Below are 16,710 nucleotides of genomic sequence, written 5' to 3' on the forward strand. Positions count from 1 at the left end.
CACCAATTGGAGACTGGTTGGGATTGGCTAGGCTGTAGGGGAGGCAGATCCCTGCAGCAGAGGCCAGAATGCCAATATCTTACCACCATATTAGCATCTGTCAAACTCTCTTTATACATTATCTTTCTGCTAACAAAGCATAGCGGGTGAACAAGGAAGACAGTGATAAGAATGGCAGGTACCAGACAGTCACCTGCTCAAACACTGGTGCATTGGGCAGGAAATACCTATTACCTGAATGAATGAATATTCAGCAAGGACCGGGGACCCCCATTGACAGGCAGAGTCAGAAATGGATCAGGCTGATGTAGATCTGGGAAAACCCCAAGATTGGCAGTAAGCTCATAGAATAATGCTTCATTTGCTCCAGAACCAACAAGCACAAATGGAGGAATTAGTGTGGGTTAGGGCCCGAGATGCTGAAGCCCGAATTATGCTTTTAACATTACAGCAAGTGTTAAGTGAAAAAATAGAAGCTCGGCAAGCAGCTATGATCTGTATGACCAAGGGAGCGAGAATGCTGAAAATGGCAACAAATAATGATGTTGAAGCATTTTTAGAATCTTTCGAGAGAGCGGCCCCTTCAGCCAGCTGGGAATGGTCTAGGTGAGCAGGCCAAATAGACCTGTTGTTAATAGGCCAGCACAAGTAGCCTATTGGGCCCTGTTACAAGCACACACTGCAGAATATGAGAAAGTAAAAAGAGCCATACTATATCGGTTAGAGATTTTACTGGGGGACTATCACCAACATTTTAGAGCTAAGAAGAAGCCAGAAGAACAACAGCCACAATACTGGCTCAGGCTCTGAGAGACTTATTAGAGAGATGGATTCAGCCAGAAGGCAGGTCGGTGGCTGAAGTTTGGGATATTTTTACCGAAATAATGTATAGTATATTATATGGTTGTAATAAAATATTTGCAAGATATATTATATGTGTGACCTCCTCCCAGTACTATTTAAGTAGTGTTCCTATCTCCTTGTCATAATAATGTTTATGTTCAATATTTTATAATATTCCTATTAAGTTCAGTATGTTTTGGTGGGTATTATAATTGTTTACTTGTAACTTAATTGCAGCTGAATTAAGGTATTGCACACAATAGAACAATGGGTTTTAATGTCTGTAGTTGCTTTAGCTATAATGACAAACTTGGGCAAGATACTTTCCAAGTGCTACTCAACCTGCTCTGCATGAGGCTGTGTCTCTGTTCACCATCCTCAAAGCTATCTGAGCTTGACATGAAGGACTTGGTTATACTCCTGACTTCCCTTTATACGTATAATTAGAAACTGGCCCTCTTATCTGCAGCACAAGGATTTGTTACACTCTCCAGTTTTATTACTTTGCACCTTCCTAGCTTCTCATACTGGTTGTCATTTGTTCAGCTTGTCAGGACTGCTGCACTTCTGAATGATATAAAGTTCTTCTTTTGCTATCTCAGGACTTGAAACATGCTATTGTATAGAGAATTTATATCTAATCTAAACTGCAGGACACTTAGGTTAGAAATTGAATCCATTTTTGTGGTCATTTATGTGGTCTTTATCACCACAGTTTATGAGCACCAGGGATCCTGACACAGCTGTGCAGTACCATAGAAGTAGGGATGGTCTAAACATTTCATTTTGCATGTCTTTGAACTGAGGTCATCAGGGTCAGAAGTCCCAATTCATATCTGACCATATCTTTTTCCTGTACTGCCATTCTCTAAAGATTTTTTATAACAGAAATACTGGGCTGGTGTAGTATGAAAGAAATCTAGATAAAACCAACCTGAGTTTCAAAAGACAATTACTCACACCTAATGGCTTTTGTCTATATTGGTAGATCCAAATATCTTCCGATTTTATCCCAAGGCAGCAGGCACAGGGGGTATATCTTTTTTTAATAAATGATTCCAGAGTGAAGATACTAGAGGCAATGATTAATATAGCGCTGGTCACTGCCGTAGCAACACTCTCTTCAGCCTCAAGCCATCAATTGCTGTCTTGGTTAACTTGCCGCCATTTAAAGATGATATAAGCTGCTTATTATGGGGGCGGGGGGTGGTTACAGGTGCATTCATTCATGGAAGTCCCGCTTATGCTACGGGCAAAGTTTTTCCAGCAAATTTTGGCAACACTGGTAAAAAAAGCACTGCCATCTTTCTCCAGGGAGAGAATTTTTCTCATCCTTTTTTCCTCCGAGAGTCATTTCGTGTGCCTCCCTGCGCAGCCACAGCTTGTAAACCGCTGCGAGAACTGCACCGCCAGCCAGGCTTGTTCTGGTGTGACAGGTTCATAACTTCGGAGACTTTAAACTTTTCTAGAGTTTCTCTAGCGAGGGGTAGCAGCGCCCCGCAATGTGAGGGTGCGGGTCGGATGCCCCTGACCAGCAGGGCCAAGCCGGGTCTAACCCGGGCCCCGGGGTGTAGCTGGCCCGCTGGGGGGTGTCGAGGTGCTGGCGGCGGGAGGCGGTTCGCTGGCAGGGGCCGGAGGGCGGAGCGCGGCGGTGTTGGTGCGTTGCTAGGCGCCGCGGCCGGGCCGGGCCGGGCCTGCTCCGACTTCCTCAGGGCCGCGGGGGGGATGGACTCGGCGCTGCGGCGGCAGCTGCTCTCCGCGCTGGCCCGCACAGGTGAGCGGGGCTCGGACACGTGGCCGCGCTCCGGCCTGCCCCGGGGCTTGGCGCCGGGCCGGGCCCGGCTCCTAAGGGCCGGGCCCGGCGTTAGCCTCGCAGACCCGCACCCAGGCAGGAAGGGACCTCGTGAGATGGCGGGTGCGGGAAAGACTGCGGGAGTCCAAGGTGCGCGCGCACGCTCCTCTTGAGGACCTGCGCCACCACGGCGGGGGACTGTTGCCGAGACGGGCAGCCAGACCTTTCGGGCACCGTGTGTTTGAAGTGGGAAAATAAGAGCGCCTTTCCTTGTAGGTGTGCCAAGCGTGGTCGTGATGTCAGTGGTCCCCCTGCTCGTGCGTTCGGGCACGGCGAATGGACCCACATGGGGCAGGGAAGGGTGGGGACCGGCCCTGCAGCCGTACCTGGGGTCCTCCAGCAGTGGTGGTCCGGAGCGTGGCTGCAGCTGGCTGCCTGTGAGCTGCCCTGCTTTATTTCAGGCGTGCTGGGATCTCCAAGCGTCAAAAAAACTTGCTGCCGTGCCACAAATGAGCAGTACAGCCAAGACACGCATGTCAGGCGTGTGTAGTTTATGGCGCTTCAGACCGCACGTGCACATTCGTCTGGACACACCCCCAGACGCTCTGCACCCTTGATGTTGACCCATGATTTCCATGCTCTTTGAGCACTTGAAATAGTGCAGCGCAACGCTTATGTCGCTCTGGCACAAGGCAAGGAACATATCACATCCCTCACTTTTTTTTTTCCATATATGTATCTATATGAAGACAGCGAAGCTTTGAAGAATGCTTACAGACTGATCAAATCCGCCAATCAAGGAAAGTCTGTGCTGAATTCATCGGAAAGCTTCAGCTCCGATTTGTATGTGCTGTGTGCAGAACAAGCGCTCGAGGTAAAGGTGTTGTGTCCCTTATGTTCTTTGTTATGTCTCTTCATACACTAAGAGAACTATTTGCATTCAAGCTATAATAGGGCTTTTATTAAATTGGTATTGAGAAAGGTCATCAGGGCCACAAGAAATACAGATGTTAAAATGTGTTACGCCTGGCTTTTCTGAACTATTGGCAGAGGAATAGTTTAAACATCGGGTTTTCTTGGTTTTGCTTCAGCCTTCTCCAGAAGTCTGCTCTTTGAAAGCTCCATCAGCCAGTAAGCTGTGCTTTCTGAAGTCTCTGATGAGCACAAAGTCTGAGGGAGACCACTGAAGTATAGAGTCATAGTTTTACTTGAGCTATCCTTTTTAATGAGAGTACTGGCATGAGAAGTTTGGACAAGATAGAAGATGAGTTGTTGATGGCTACTCGGAAGAAATTATTGCAGGAACTGAGAGAATGGCTAATCCCAAATGTCAGCTGCTGCTCTGTCTGAAAGTACTATAGCACGTAATAGCAATATCTTTTAAGTTTGAAATATTTTAAAGGTTGATTCTACTGTGAAAATTGATCCCAAAAATTGCAGATGAGATTCCAGTGGGTCCAGTTTATAAGTAAATGCTTCTTTTTCTTCCCTTGTTTTCAAGCAGTGCAAACTTTAACTGAGAGCTGAGTGCCACTGTGCTACTTTCTGGTTTGTGTACTCTTGCAAGCACTACAAATTCAGTAGGTTAAGTTCTGTCCTTTGTTATGCTTTTATAACGGAGACTTTGGCTTTTCAGTTTACATGGTAGTGCATTTTATGAATGAGTTATAAAGATAATGAACTTTTTTTTTGCTGCTTTTACCATGTGACTACATAAAACTAGGAATCAGATCTGTTAAGTAAGAAATGTCCATTCTATGTCCATTTTTCCATATATGTTTGGGGAGAAAAAATGCTGTTTTTTGAAATTTTAATACATTAATAAAATTGTTTTTTGTGTTCTTACTTTGCAATTGTAAATGGGTCTGTAAATGTACATTCTAGTGTCCTGCCAAACATGTTTATAAATTTACAATTGCTGGCCAGCTGTTTGTTGCTAAAACATTTTAAACTTTCACTTTTGTCCTAGTTGGGTTATCGAGAAATCAGCAGCGACTGTCTACAGATGTATTTTAAAGGAAGATATCCTGTGAATCAGTTTATTGGTAGAGCATACTTGTGCCAAGGCCAGTTGTTCACCCCACTTTCTACTGAGAATTTGGTAAGAAATTATGAGTTCTAGTTTAACAGACCTATTTAACAGCCTGCTTCTGAATTTCCAGTATTTCAGCTCTCCCAAAATGGTTTTGAAAATTATACATCTAATTTTTTTAAGTCCAAATGAAATTTTGAGACTAATTTGACTTGACTTAATTAAAAAAAACCCCCTAAAACTGAAGAAAACAAAAAACCAAACCCAAACCAAAAATGTTTCTTGGCCTCAAAAAATGTAGGGCTGAACAGGACCTCAAAGAGGTTAATCCATTTCTCTCCTCTGAGGCAGAATCTAGTATGCTTAGACCATCCTTGGCAAGTGTCTGTCTAACGTTTTCTTATAAGCCTCCAATTACAGGAAATCTCAACTTCTGTATTACAGTGCTTGTCAAAAAAAAAGGGAGGAAGGAGGACCCAGAAAACTATAGGCTCATTAGTCTTACCTCAGTCCTGGAGAAGCTCTTTGAGAAAATTATCCAGGAGCACATCTGCAAGGAACCAGCAGGGGTTCATTAGAAGCAGGTCCTGTCAGACCAACCTGGTTGCCCTTTACAACCAGGTCACAAAATCCTTAGACGCAGGTGTCGTGGTAGGCCTAGTCTTTCTGGACTTTAGGAAGGCCTTTGACACTGTCTCTCACCCCATTGCAGATGAGGTGCTTTTCATAGTTTCATAGTTTCATAGTAGCTAGAGTCGGAAGGGACCTAGGTAGATCATCTAGTCCGACCCCCTGCCTTGGCAGGAAAGAGTACCGGGGTCAGATGACCCCGGCAAGGTGCTCATCTAACTTCCTTTTAAAAATCCCCAGGCTAGGAGCCTGCACCACTTCCCCTGGAAGCCGGTTCCAGGCCCTAGCCGCCCTGACTGTGAAGTAGCGCCTCCTAATATCTAATCTAAACTTACCCTCCGCCAGCTTGTGACCGTTATTCCTGGTCACTCCTGGCAGTGCACGGGGGAACAGGGACTCCCCCAATACCTGCTGATCCCCCCTGACCAGTTTGTAGCAGGCCACAAGGTCCCCCCTTAACCTTCTCTTGTGGAGGCTAAACAGGTTCAGGTCCCGTAGCCTCTCCTCATAAGGCCTGCCCTGCTGACCCCTGATCATACGAGTGGCCCTCCTCTGAACTCTTTCCATATCGTCCACGTCCCTCTTGAAGTGTGGCGCCCAGAACTGGATGCAGTACTCCAGCTGCGGCCTGACCAGTGCCGCATAGAGGGGGAGGATCACCTCCCTGGACCTGCTCGAGATGCGTCTGTGGATGCATGACAGGGTACGGTTGGCCTTCTTGACTGCCTCCCCACACTGCCGGCCCATGTTCATCGTGGAGTCAATGACGACTCCAAGATCCTTTTCCGTCTCCGTGCTGACAAGAGGGGAGTTCCCCAACCTGTAAGTGTGGTGCCGGTTCTTCCTCCCCATGTGCAACACCTTGCACTTATCAGTGTTAAACCCCATCCTATTCTCATCCGCCCACCGGTGCAACCTGTCAAGGTCAGCTTGTAGCCTATTGCACCCTTCTAGTGCACCCACATCCCCCCACATCTTAGTGTCATCAGCAAACTTGAACAGGGTGCTTTCTACCCCGTCATCCAAGTCACTGATGAAGATGTTGAACAGTGCGGGCCCGAGGACCGAGCCCTGCGGAACCCCACTGCCCACGTCCTTCCAGGTCGAGAAGAACCCATCCACTACCACCCTCTGGGTGCGGCCCTCCAACCAGTTGGCGACCCATTTGACTGTGTGGGCATCGACACCACAGTCTCCCAGCTTTTTGATGAGGACAGGGTGAGAGACAGTGTCGAAAGCCTTCCGGAAGTCCAGAAAGACTACATCCACAGCAACCCCTGCGTCTAATGATTTGGTGACCTGATCGTAAAAGGCCACCAGGTTGGTCTGACAAGACCTGCCACTGATGAACCCATGTTGGTTGCCCCTGAGCATGCATTCCCCCGCAAGGCCCTCCTGGATGTGTGCCAGGATAATTTTTTCAAAGAGCTTACCCGGGATTGAGGTAAGACTAACTGGCCTGTAATTTCCCAGGTCCTCTTTTTTTCCCTTTTTGAAGATAGGGACCACATTGGCCCTCTTCCAGTCCTCCGGCACCTCACCAGAGCACCACGAGTGCTCATAGAGCCGCGCCAGGGGTCCCGCAATGACCTCGGCCAGTTCCTGTAGAACCCTAGGGTGAAGATCGTCCGGACCAGCAGACTTGAACACGTCCAGCCTCTCCAGAAGTACCCTAACTAACTCCTCGCTAACCCCTGGCCCAGGCGTGTCTCTCCCGGGGCCCGAGGGGGGCCCAGCAGGGAGGTGGCTGAACTGGTCCCTACTTAGGAAGACAGAGGCAAAGAAATCGTTAAATATGTTAGCTTTGTCATCTGGCGTGACCACTAAGTTGCCCATCGTGTCCTGCAGGGGCCCCACATTACCTGGGACCCTCCTTTTACCCCCTATGTATTTGAAGAAGGACTTCTTATTGTCCTTAATCCGGGAAGCTAGTCCTATCTCCATCTCTGCTTTGGCCTTCCTGACTGCCCCCCTACATCCTCGGGCGACTGTAACATAGTCCTTCTTGGTGATGACCCCATCCCTCCATTGGGTGTATGCCTCCCTTTTAGCAAGGAGACATTCCCGGATGCTCCTAGTGAGCCATGGGGGTTTATGTGCCCTCCTGCTCCCTTTGACCCTTGTTGGGATTACCTCCCTTTGGGCGTGGAGGATCGTCTCCTTAAGGAGCAACCACTCACCTTCGACATCTGGTTCCCTTCCCCTCTGGGTCCTCAGCGCTTCCCCAACGATCCTCCTTAGCTTGTTGAAGTCAGCCCTCCTAAAGTCTAGGGCTGTTGCCTTGCTGCAGCCCTTTGCCACCTTACGCTGGATGGTGAATTCCAGCAAGCGATGATCACTGTCTCCCAGGTGGCCCATCACCCACAGCCCCCTCACCAGGTCATCACCCGTGGCCAGCACCAGGTCCAACAAGGCGTCTCCCCTGGTGGGACTGTGCACCTCCTGGGTTAGATGGAGGTCCTGCACTCTGGCTAAGAACCGACGTGAGCGATCAGACTTGGCTGACTGCTCGTCCCAGCAGATGTCTGGGAAGTTCAGGTCCCCCATGATGACCACATCCTTAGCCCTCACTGCCTCTGCGAGCTGACCTAAGAATTCCTGGTCAAGCTCTTCTCCCTGGTTGGGAGGTCTATAGTAGACTCCCACCGTTAAGTCTCTCTCCCCTGGACTGCCTTTTACTCTAACCCAGAGCACCTCAGAGTGCCCCCCCTCTACCCCCTTGCTAATTAACGAGGAAGTATATTCCTCCTTGATGTAGAGTGCTACTCCTCCACCTTTCCTTCCTATCCTGTCCCTCCTGTATAGCCTATAGCCCTTGACACTCCCGCCCAGTCATGCGATGAGTCCCACCACGTTTCTGTGATCCCCACTATGTCAGGGCTGGTGACAGCTAGGAGGAGGGCAAGTTCCTCCTGCTTCTTCCCCATACTTCGAGCATTCGTGTAGAGGCATTTGAGGCCTCCAACGGTTGTGCCCACTGACCCCCTAGTCTCAGCAATGCCCCGTCCCCCATCACTTACCTGTTTCTCCCTTTTGACCATTGGTCTGGGCTCGCTGGCTGTTGCTGGGCCTGGTAGTTCATCGTCTCCTCCGCCCTCATCTTCCCCCTCCCCCGACGAGCCTAGTTTAAAGCCCGCCGAAGGAGGTTCACCAACCTGGAAGAGAACACACGCTTACCTTTAGGGGAAAGGTGGAGCCCATCCCATCCCAGCATGTCTCTCATCACGATGTGCCGGTCATGGCTGAGGAAGCCAAAGCCCACCTCGAAGCACCATTCCTGTAGCCTCCAGTTGGTCTCCGCTATGCACATCTCGTGGCGTCTGCCTCGACCGCTCACTGGCAGGATGGAAGAGAAGACGGCCTGTGCGCCCATCTCCCTCAGCACGCCTCCCAGAGCATGGTAGTCCTCCATCAGGCGATCAGGGGCTCTCCTGGCCGCATCGTTAGTACCCACATGGACAAGGACCATGGGGTAATAATCGGTGGGCTGGATGATGGACTGGAGCATCCCCTTCACATCCTGAATCTTCGCTCCGGGCAGGCAGTAGACCTCACCCCATTGCTGTCTCTCATTTAAAAAATTAGGTGACTGTGGCGTTGATACCTGCACAGTCAAATTCTAGTCCAACCCATTGCTCAGAGCAGGACCATCCCCAAATATATATCATCTTTGTGTAGCCTGGTCTTAAAAACCTCCAAGGATGGAGATTCCACAGCCTCTCCAAGAAAAGGATCTTGGAGTCATCATTGAAGCCAAGGAGGAACTAGGAATAATGGCCACAAGTTGATTGAGAGTAGGTTCAGGCTAGACATCAGGAGGCGCTACTTCACAATCAGGGCAGCTAGAATCTGGAACCAACTTCCAAGGTAAGTGGTGCTTGCTCCTACACTGGGGGGTCTTCAGAAGGAGGCTACATAATCACCTAGCTGGGGTCATTTGACCCCAGCTTTCTTTCTTGCCCATGGCAGGGGGTCAGACTTGATGATCTGCTCAGGTCCTTTCCAACCCTACCAACTATGAAACTATGAGTTCTCTTTATAACTAGAAAACTTTTCATAGTATCTAAACCAGCTCTTTGTTCACTTCCTATCCTGTTCTCAGTGAATATGGAGACAGGTTGATCACCAAATCAAAAAAAACCAACCCCGATTACTGCCTCAGCCTTTTGAAAAGATAGTTGTCCCCAGTATTTTCAAAGAACTTATTGGCTAGTTTGTATCCTTCAGTATTGTTCTTCCCTTCCTCCCTTTCTCCCCCTCACTCTTTCCTGAGCAAGCTTCTTACCAATATTCATGACCAATGATTTATTTCACCAAATCTCTAATACCAATGAGGTTGTGCTAATTCGTGTACTAATATTTCTGGCTCCTCCTGATTGTTCTCCAGCTTCCTAGTATTAAAGATCTCCCTCTACATGGGCAGGACTTTATATTGGGTTGGACCCTAAGTACAGACACTCAGGAAGATAAATTGGGTTCAGAATAGCTGCCTGATTTAAACTTAGCTCATCCCGGTGCTGACTTTACACTTACAGAGCTAGTCTCAGTGACTGGCAGTCAGTTTAAACCTGTAACTGAACAGAAATTCCGTGCATAGAAACTGGTCTAAAAATTGCAGAACCTGATTTAACATAAACTTGGATCTATGTAATATCAGATTAATTCAATTTAGGTCAAACTGGTGTGTTGAATTTCTGTCCACTTCCCCTGTGCAGCCCCAGGGCTGGGAAACCCAGCCACTGGCCCCAGCAATGGAGCTGCTCTTTCACTCCCTTGCCACTTGCCTGCCCCCACAGTGCTCTCAACCCCATCCCACAGGCTGCTCCAGGTACAGCCACTTTTATCAGCATTCCAGCTTTCCGGCTGCCAGAGCTGAGCAAGTAAGTCTCAGTGAGGGGAGTGGTGAGAGGGAAGGGGGTATAGGTTCACTGGCGGGGAGGGGACCACCCCTAACAGATCACACCTCCCCCCACCCCCACCTGCAGGTCATGCCTACCCCACCTGTGGGTTGTGCTTGTCCCCCATTCCCACTTGAAGGTCACACTTCCCCCCATCCCCTGTGGACCCCCAGTCCCTTCCAGCCTGCTGGACCCCCAACCCCCTGCCCAGCTGCCATCCCATCCTGACTTATCTGATATTAGGCAGCCATCCTGAATCATTTTAACCTTCTAACCTCTGCCAAACAAACAGCCCCTAATGTCTGTGCTCAGCCCATATCTGCCTAGGGTTTACCCCTTGCAGAATACCGTTTTGTGGACCAGCATTGCTAACTGTCCGTAAACTTATGGGCAGACCATCAACATATGTCAATATAAAAGTGTGGTCATCAATAAGAAATTTGCACATTGTAAAAAATACTTTGAGTTGGCAACTCGGCTATGGACAGAAGGTAGAACCCTCCTATTGACACCATTTACATAGCATTCACATGCACTCATCTTTTGTTCTATTTGTGATTAATTTGGGGATGAGGGAAAAGAGGATTCAAAACTTTTCCTTTTTAAGTTGATTCAGGTAAAATTAATTTACTTACCTGTTCTGGTTTGGCCACCAAGCTGGAAAAAATCAGTTATTTGCACAGGTTCAAAAGCAACCCATGTGTGGTAGTCACCTAAACTAATATGAAAGATGCTGTGTATTTTATGTTGCTACTTAACAATATGGATCTTCTCCATAAGCGTGTTCAGCTTGGGTTGATGTATGTGACTAGCCCTTTGAACAGTAGCTCTGATTTATGTAGAAACTTACAAACATTTTTTATCAGAAAAGAGTTTTGTAGTTTTACATTTTCAGGTAAAATGTTCATTATGGCAATGTAGGATCATTAATACTCCTTTGTTTTCCAGGGGATTTGCATTGAGGCTGATTCATATGTAATATAGAATATAAAGAATGCAAATTATCCATCTAGTATTCTGCATGAGCTATAAATCTACATAAATAAAAGTTTCCTAAATTACATGCAAAAATCACTGCATTAGGAGAGCATTATTAAGGTGGCAAAGTTAAGCATGCCAAAATTACAGTAAGGCCAGAATAACTGCACTCCTAATTCAGCTTCTTTGTTCATTTACATTATAATAGTCTTTTAATTGCCTGATCATCACATACTGTTTTTCCAAGGGCCAGAATCAGTGCATTGAATGGAGGGTGGTTTGTTTTTTCATTGTTGTTCAATGTGTTACTTTATTTACTGAAAGCTATTCTAACCTTGCTGGGAAGACAGAATTACTAAATTTCCTCATGAGTGTTCTGGGCTGTTGATCATTATAGTATTTATATGCTGCCATATGACCAGGTGATGATATTCCCATTCTGCATTTAGGAAGCTGAGATAGAGATTAAAATTAATCCACTAATTTTGGGTGCCCAATTTAGAATAGCTTATTTGTTCAAAATATCTAGACAAGTTTAACAGTTCAAAGCAGAGTTCTCGTTGTCTTTAGGTTTATCTGTGAATGCTGAACACAGACCCTAGTTCTTTAATTACCAGGAAATGAGAAAAACACAATTAGTAATAATTTGCAAAAAGTTTAGCTGAAGTAAATTAACTGATATCCCACAGGAATGTAGAAGAGACAAGCATAGAATCCAGTTCCAAGCAGCAGCATCTTAATTTGTGCAGTGCATGACTTTTGCTATTCACATTCCAACTTCCAGCTCAAATGAAGTAGGGGTCTCACAGAAAAATATCTTGTATTACACAACCCTGATTCATTCCCAAAGCAGCTCTGATCTATGCATTAAACAGGGTAGGAGTCCTATGGAAAAAATATGTGATCTTCCTATTAAAGAATATGGCATAATGTATATGTACATGAAAGCTAAATTGAGGTTACACAAGAATTCTGGAGTTTCATAACTTTGTGTGTTTGATTTTTTTTTCCAGCCTCAGCCAAATTTCAAAAGCAGGCTTTTCTCTGAGGCTAATTTTTGTGGGAAGGGGTGGGGAGGGAGGGTGATAATTTCAGCTTGGATGGTTAGTTTGGTGCAGTTATAGAGAACTATAAACACATCTTATAATTACAAGTGTCAGGCATCTTTCAATATGAGGAAGTAATATCATATTTGCAAACGAAGAAAATGAGAGTAGACTAAATATTATTAAAAGTATAGCAGTGATTAATAGAGATTTGTGTAAAAGCAGCAGCATTAATAGTTTTTTGTTATATTTTAGGAAAAATTTGAGAAGTTTGTGATGTTCTTTATGAAAGCAGTAGACTTTGCCATAAACGATCCAAGGTAAGCTGTTTCTGAGGGTGATTGCACTTCTGAATTGCAAAAGTTGTTACTGACCTCTTTTTTGTTTTAAGTTTGTTGCTTCTTACATTTTCATTTTGTGAATCAGTGCTTTCTTTTGCGTATTGTCTTTGTTTCAGTCCAATCCTGTAACACCTGTTCTGCTTGCCATTGTGAAAAGGAAGAGTAGAAGAGTTTATGGAGATGTCATGAATATAAGCTTGATTTAATTTGCTGGATATTAGTTAGGTCCTCCCATTGTGTGGGTCTTCTGCAGTGCTGAATCACTATCAGACCAATTCAGGTGTGCTTGCTTGAGTAGACCATAGAAGAGAAGGTGGGGGGGGGTGTTGTTTACTAGAACTCTTATGAGAGGTGCATCTAATGTAGACTGCATGTTGTTTATAGTTCAGTAATTTCCACAGCCTTCATCGTGGTAATAGTTATTGTCTAAATACAAAGCACAAGACAGTCTCTTCTTCTTTTTAGAATGGATGTTAAAATATGTCTAAATAATTGTTGGTTTATCTTGGGTCCTAAATTCCTAAACCGTTTCCTCTTTTTCAGATACTATTTTTTGATTTACAATGCCTCGGTCCTTTACTGGAATTTCATAAGGCCATATCTTAAGCATGGATTCCGCTGCCACCTTATTTCCAGTCTGTATCAGATTGTAGCTGCGTTAAATCAAGTTGGAGAGCAAGACAAGGAGTGGAGAGCTGAACTCATGATGTATGTTTTGGCTATATTTAAGGACCAGTGTCCTGGAGTGCTCTTGTGCATATGGCTCCTATCTGAGGTTATCTTTGTCTACCTATTTGTCCATTGATAAATCTACTGTTTTAAATGTGGTACAGCTTGTAAACCAAAGCTCATACGTGGGTTATACACTGCTGTCACAATGGTAAAATAATGAGTAGGCAGGTGAAAAAGCCTTAGTGTCAGGTCTGTTTTCTAAATCTCCAAAAGTGTGGTACAGTTTCTCACTCCCTTCTAAAAACTTCTTTCACGTATCTCATCACAAACATTGCATATGTGGTTCCTTTGCCTTATACAAACCCCAGACCATTTCATATATCTTTTGTTCTTAGTCACTTATTCATAATCTTTGCAAAGGCTTTCATCATATGCATGTAGTTCATACAGTTTTAACATGTCGCCTGTCTGCTTTATATGTGGGTACTATCCATATGCTTATACTCCAATTTCTCCCAGTCTCTTGGGATTCTCTTTTCATAGTACATTTCTTCAGCATTCACTAGGTCTGTTTGATCCATTGAACTCCTATCATGTCATCTTGATGGAGATTCCTAAATGGCTTTTAGCCATAATGGTTGTGTCTGTATCCCTTATCCCTTCTTTTTCCCTTTCTTTAGCTAATTCCTTAGCTTTCCTTTCTTCCTTCATCCTTCTTTCACATTTTATATAATTCTTTTCATGTATAATATTTAGGTTTTGCAGAAGCTTTTCACGCTTCTCTTTTATAAGTCTTGTATCTTTCCTAACTGTTGTCTTTACTCTTTTGCCATTCCCAAAATGCTTTCTTTTACAATTCTGTTAGTAAATTAATATCTTACTAAAAAGCATTGTATAGCACTGAACATAAAAATATGCTATTTTTAACTAGGAAAATGGTAACAAAAATGTCACAGAAAGTAGCAGTCAATTTTTAAAACCCCCACTGTAATGTCATGTAATGTAGTACATTACTCCAGATTTCCTGATTTCAAACGCTAAAATCTTTAGGATTTTTGCCCACCGAACTGATGGTTGCTGTACTGTGTGCCTATCAGCTAATGGTATCCATACAATTTTTAAGCATTTTGACTTCAAGTGCTGCAGTGGTCTTGGGTAATACCATTTTACAAATGTTTCAACTCAAAATTTTTGGTATATTTCTGCCTCAATTTTTCCTTGATTGCCCTGTGAACTTAATTTTAACTCTTCCGTTTAGGTTGTTGGTTTCTTTATTTCTGTTGACACTTTGGTGCAATGTTGTCAAAGATATTAGACACATTTATGTAGTTTTCCTATAAGATTTAATTTAGAAGTGCTGTTCTGATATACTAAAATACTCTAAAACTCTTGATTCAGAGGTGATACCATTTATTAGACCAATTAAAAATACCTAAAAAAAATCTTTCTTTGCAAGCGTTTGGGCACATGCACCCTTCTTCAGACTGAGGAGAAATCAAAGATTGTAAAAGACTGGGCATGCTCTAGGTCTGCAGCAGTGCTTTCTGAGTTGAGATGCTATGTTGGCCCATAGATAATCAGATGTTCCTGTATATCTTGTAAAACATTTACACAATATTACCTTTTTCCAAGAAATCTGTGACTTCTCTGCTGGCTCCAGATTTTTACCAACAAATCCTCATTGAATTGGGACCCCTACCAAGTATTTTAAAACTCTTGGGTTTCAGTCATGCTACTTGTGGTAGTTTTAATATATTAAGCTGTTTTCATTGAATAACTTACCTCTTTGCACTGGAAATGGGGCCCTCTTTTAACCAAAGATCCCTAACAGGGTGCTCCTCCAGGCAGAGAGGATTAAGGAATACCAAATGTTTTCTACCTGTACATTATTGCATAGGGAACTCCTAAGGTGCTGAGTTACATAATATTCAGGGACTGCTGATCCCCACCTTCTGCACAGAGGTACAAGTTCTACTTTAACCATACTTGGCTACTGTGACAGGGCAACTCTCACGGCTGGGTCTCATGCTGGCCCCCCAACCTGTCTCTATGGGGCAGTCTGCCCACTCTCACCTGCCACAACTTTTTTGTTCCATAAACTGTTTGTATAATGCAGGAGACTGCTCATTACTGCCCCGATGCTAGGAGACACTATCTGCCACTCTGACCTCCCCTACACCACAGCCCATTCCCCACAGATGGCATCACAATTCTTAACGTCTCTGGCCCCACACTGGGCCCCATAATCCTTCAGTCTGGGCCCCAACTGGATCCCTCCAATAAGACAGCCTACTTCACCCTCATTTTGGTCTACCTAGCTGCCTGTTCTTTTCCCCTTGTTGCGCGTGCTCCCCTCCTCCCCCCGGGACCTTTGGCCACACAGACTCTGGCCTTACCTCTAAAGCCAGTCAGAACCCCAGGCTCTTGGCTCTAGGAGTCCCTCAAGGTGGGCCCCTGGCCCCTTTGATCCTTCTGGTCCTGGTCCCAGCATTGACCAGCTGAGGGTGCCTCAAGTCAGGCTTCTTGAGCATCTAGCCCAGTCTCTCACGGGTCTGCCTTCCTGGCCCTACTATGGGACTACCAACCTGGTTGTGGGGTCTGGGGTTATTAAGGAGCCCTGACCTGCCTTTCACCAGGGTGGTAATTGGCCTGGCATTTCCTGGGGGCTCCCACACCACTAGGAGCCCCACTAAGCCACCCATCCTCATCAGGATGCAGTTTTAGATCATGCCAAGAGCCTCCTAGCCATCCCCATAAGCTCTTGCCCTTACCTCCTGGGTTGTCCTGCTGTAGCTCAGCTGGGTAATGTTTCTGCCTGGGCTGGCAGCAGCAGACTGCAGCTTTTATATACTAGGTACTCAAAATGGCCACTGCCATCAGTCACCTGTTGGATGCCTGAACCAGCCCTTAAAGTGGCAGGCAGCAACAGTCCCCTGCCACAGCTACAAAATGGAAAACACTGTTTCCCCAGGAAAGGTTCTCAGAAACAAACGGGGGAAAAGCCTGGTAAGGTTATGAAATGTTTTATTTTTAAAAAACAACATAAGTCCATCTAGTTTTGCAACCTCACTGAAACTCTGCTTAGAGCCAGGACACCTTCCCCCCCGAAATTGGGGCTTAAGTATTCAGCAGCTGTGGCCACCCGCTGCCTGGGCTGACCGAGAGCAATTTGCTCCCAGTCAGCATCTACACGTGCAGTATAGAGCATTAGTTGATGGACCATTTAACTAATACCTGCATGTACTAGCAAATGACACATTAAACTAATCTAATGAGCATGTAGACTGTGACACTTTACTTCTCATTAGATTAATGCACAGTAAAACGTCTTGTGCAGATGCACCCAGCATAATTTCTATTCTTTGCATTGCTAAGGCAGGTACAGTGGCTGGAAGACTAGGAAAGGTGGTGAGGCCCAGGCTTTTCCAAGTTATGGTTCCCTTTCATCCCATGCTGCAGATAGGACATAGTATTTCCA

At 45.5% G+C, this 16,710-nt stretch overlaps 1 protein-coding gene across 1 annotated transcript in view; it reads left to right on the forward strand.

Moving 5' to 3' along the window:
* Nucleotides 1-2,454: 2,454 nt before the first annotated feature.
* The window catches only part of CFAP46 (cilia and flagella associated protein 46), a 159,419-nt gene continuing 145,163 nt past the window's right edge, over nt 2,455-16,710 (forward strand). Inside the window, exons 1-5 of the mRNA XM_090058073.1 lie at nt 2,455-2,617; nt 3,385-3,509; nt 4,605-4,736; nt 12,475-12,539; nt 13,104-13,268. Of these exons, the coding sequence (XP_089914199.1) occupies nt 2,569-2,617; nt 3,385-3,509; nt 4,605-4,736; nt 12,475-12,539; nt 13,104-13,268 (536 nt within the window). The 5' untranslated portion in view covers nt 2,455-2,568. The remainder of the gene's footprint in view (nt 2,618-3,384; nt 3,510-4,604; nt 4,737-12,474; nt 12,540-13,103; nt 13,269-16,710) is intronic.

The sequence above is a fragment of the Crocodylus siamensis genome, chromosome 7 (genome assembly GCF_052110815.1).
Source record: "Crocodylus siamensis isolate JL-2025a chromosome 7, ASM5211081v1, whole genome shotgun sequence".
Classification (NCBI taxonomy): Eukaryota; Metazoa; Chordata; order Crocodylia; family Crocodylidae; genus Crocodylus; species Crocodylus siamensis.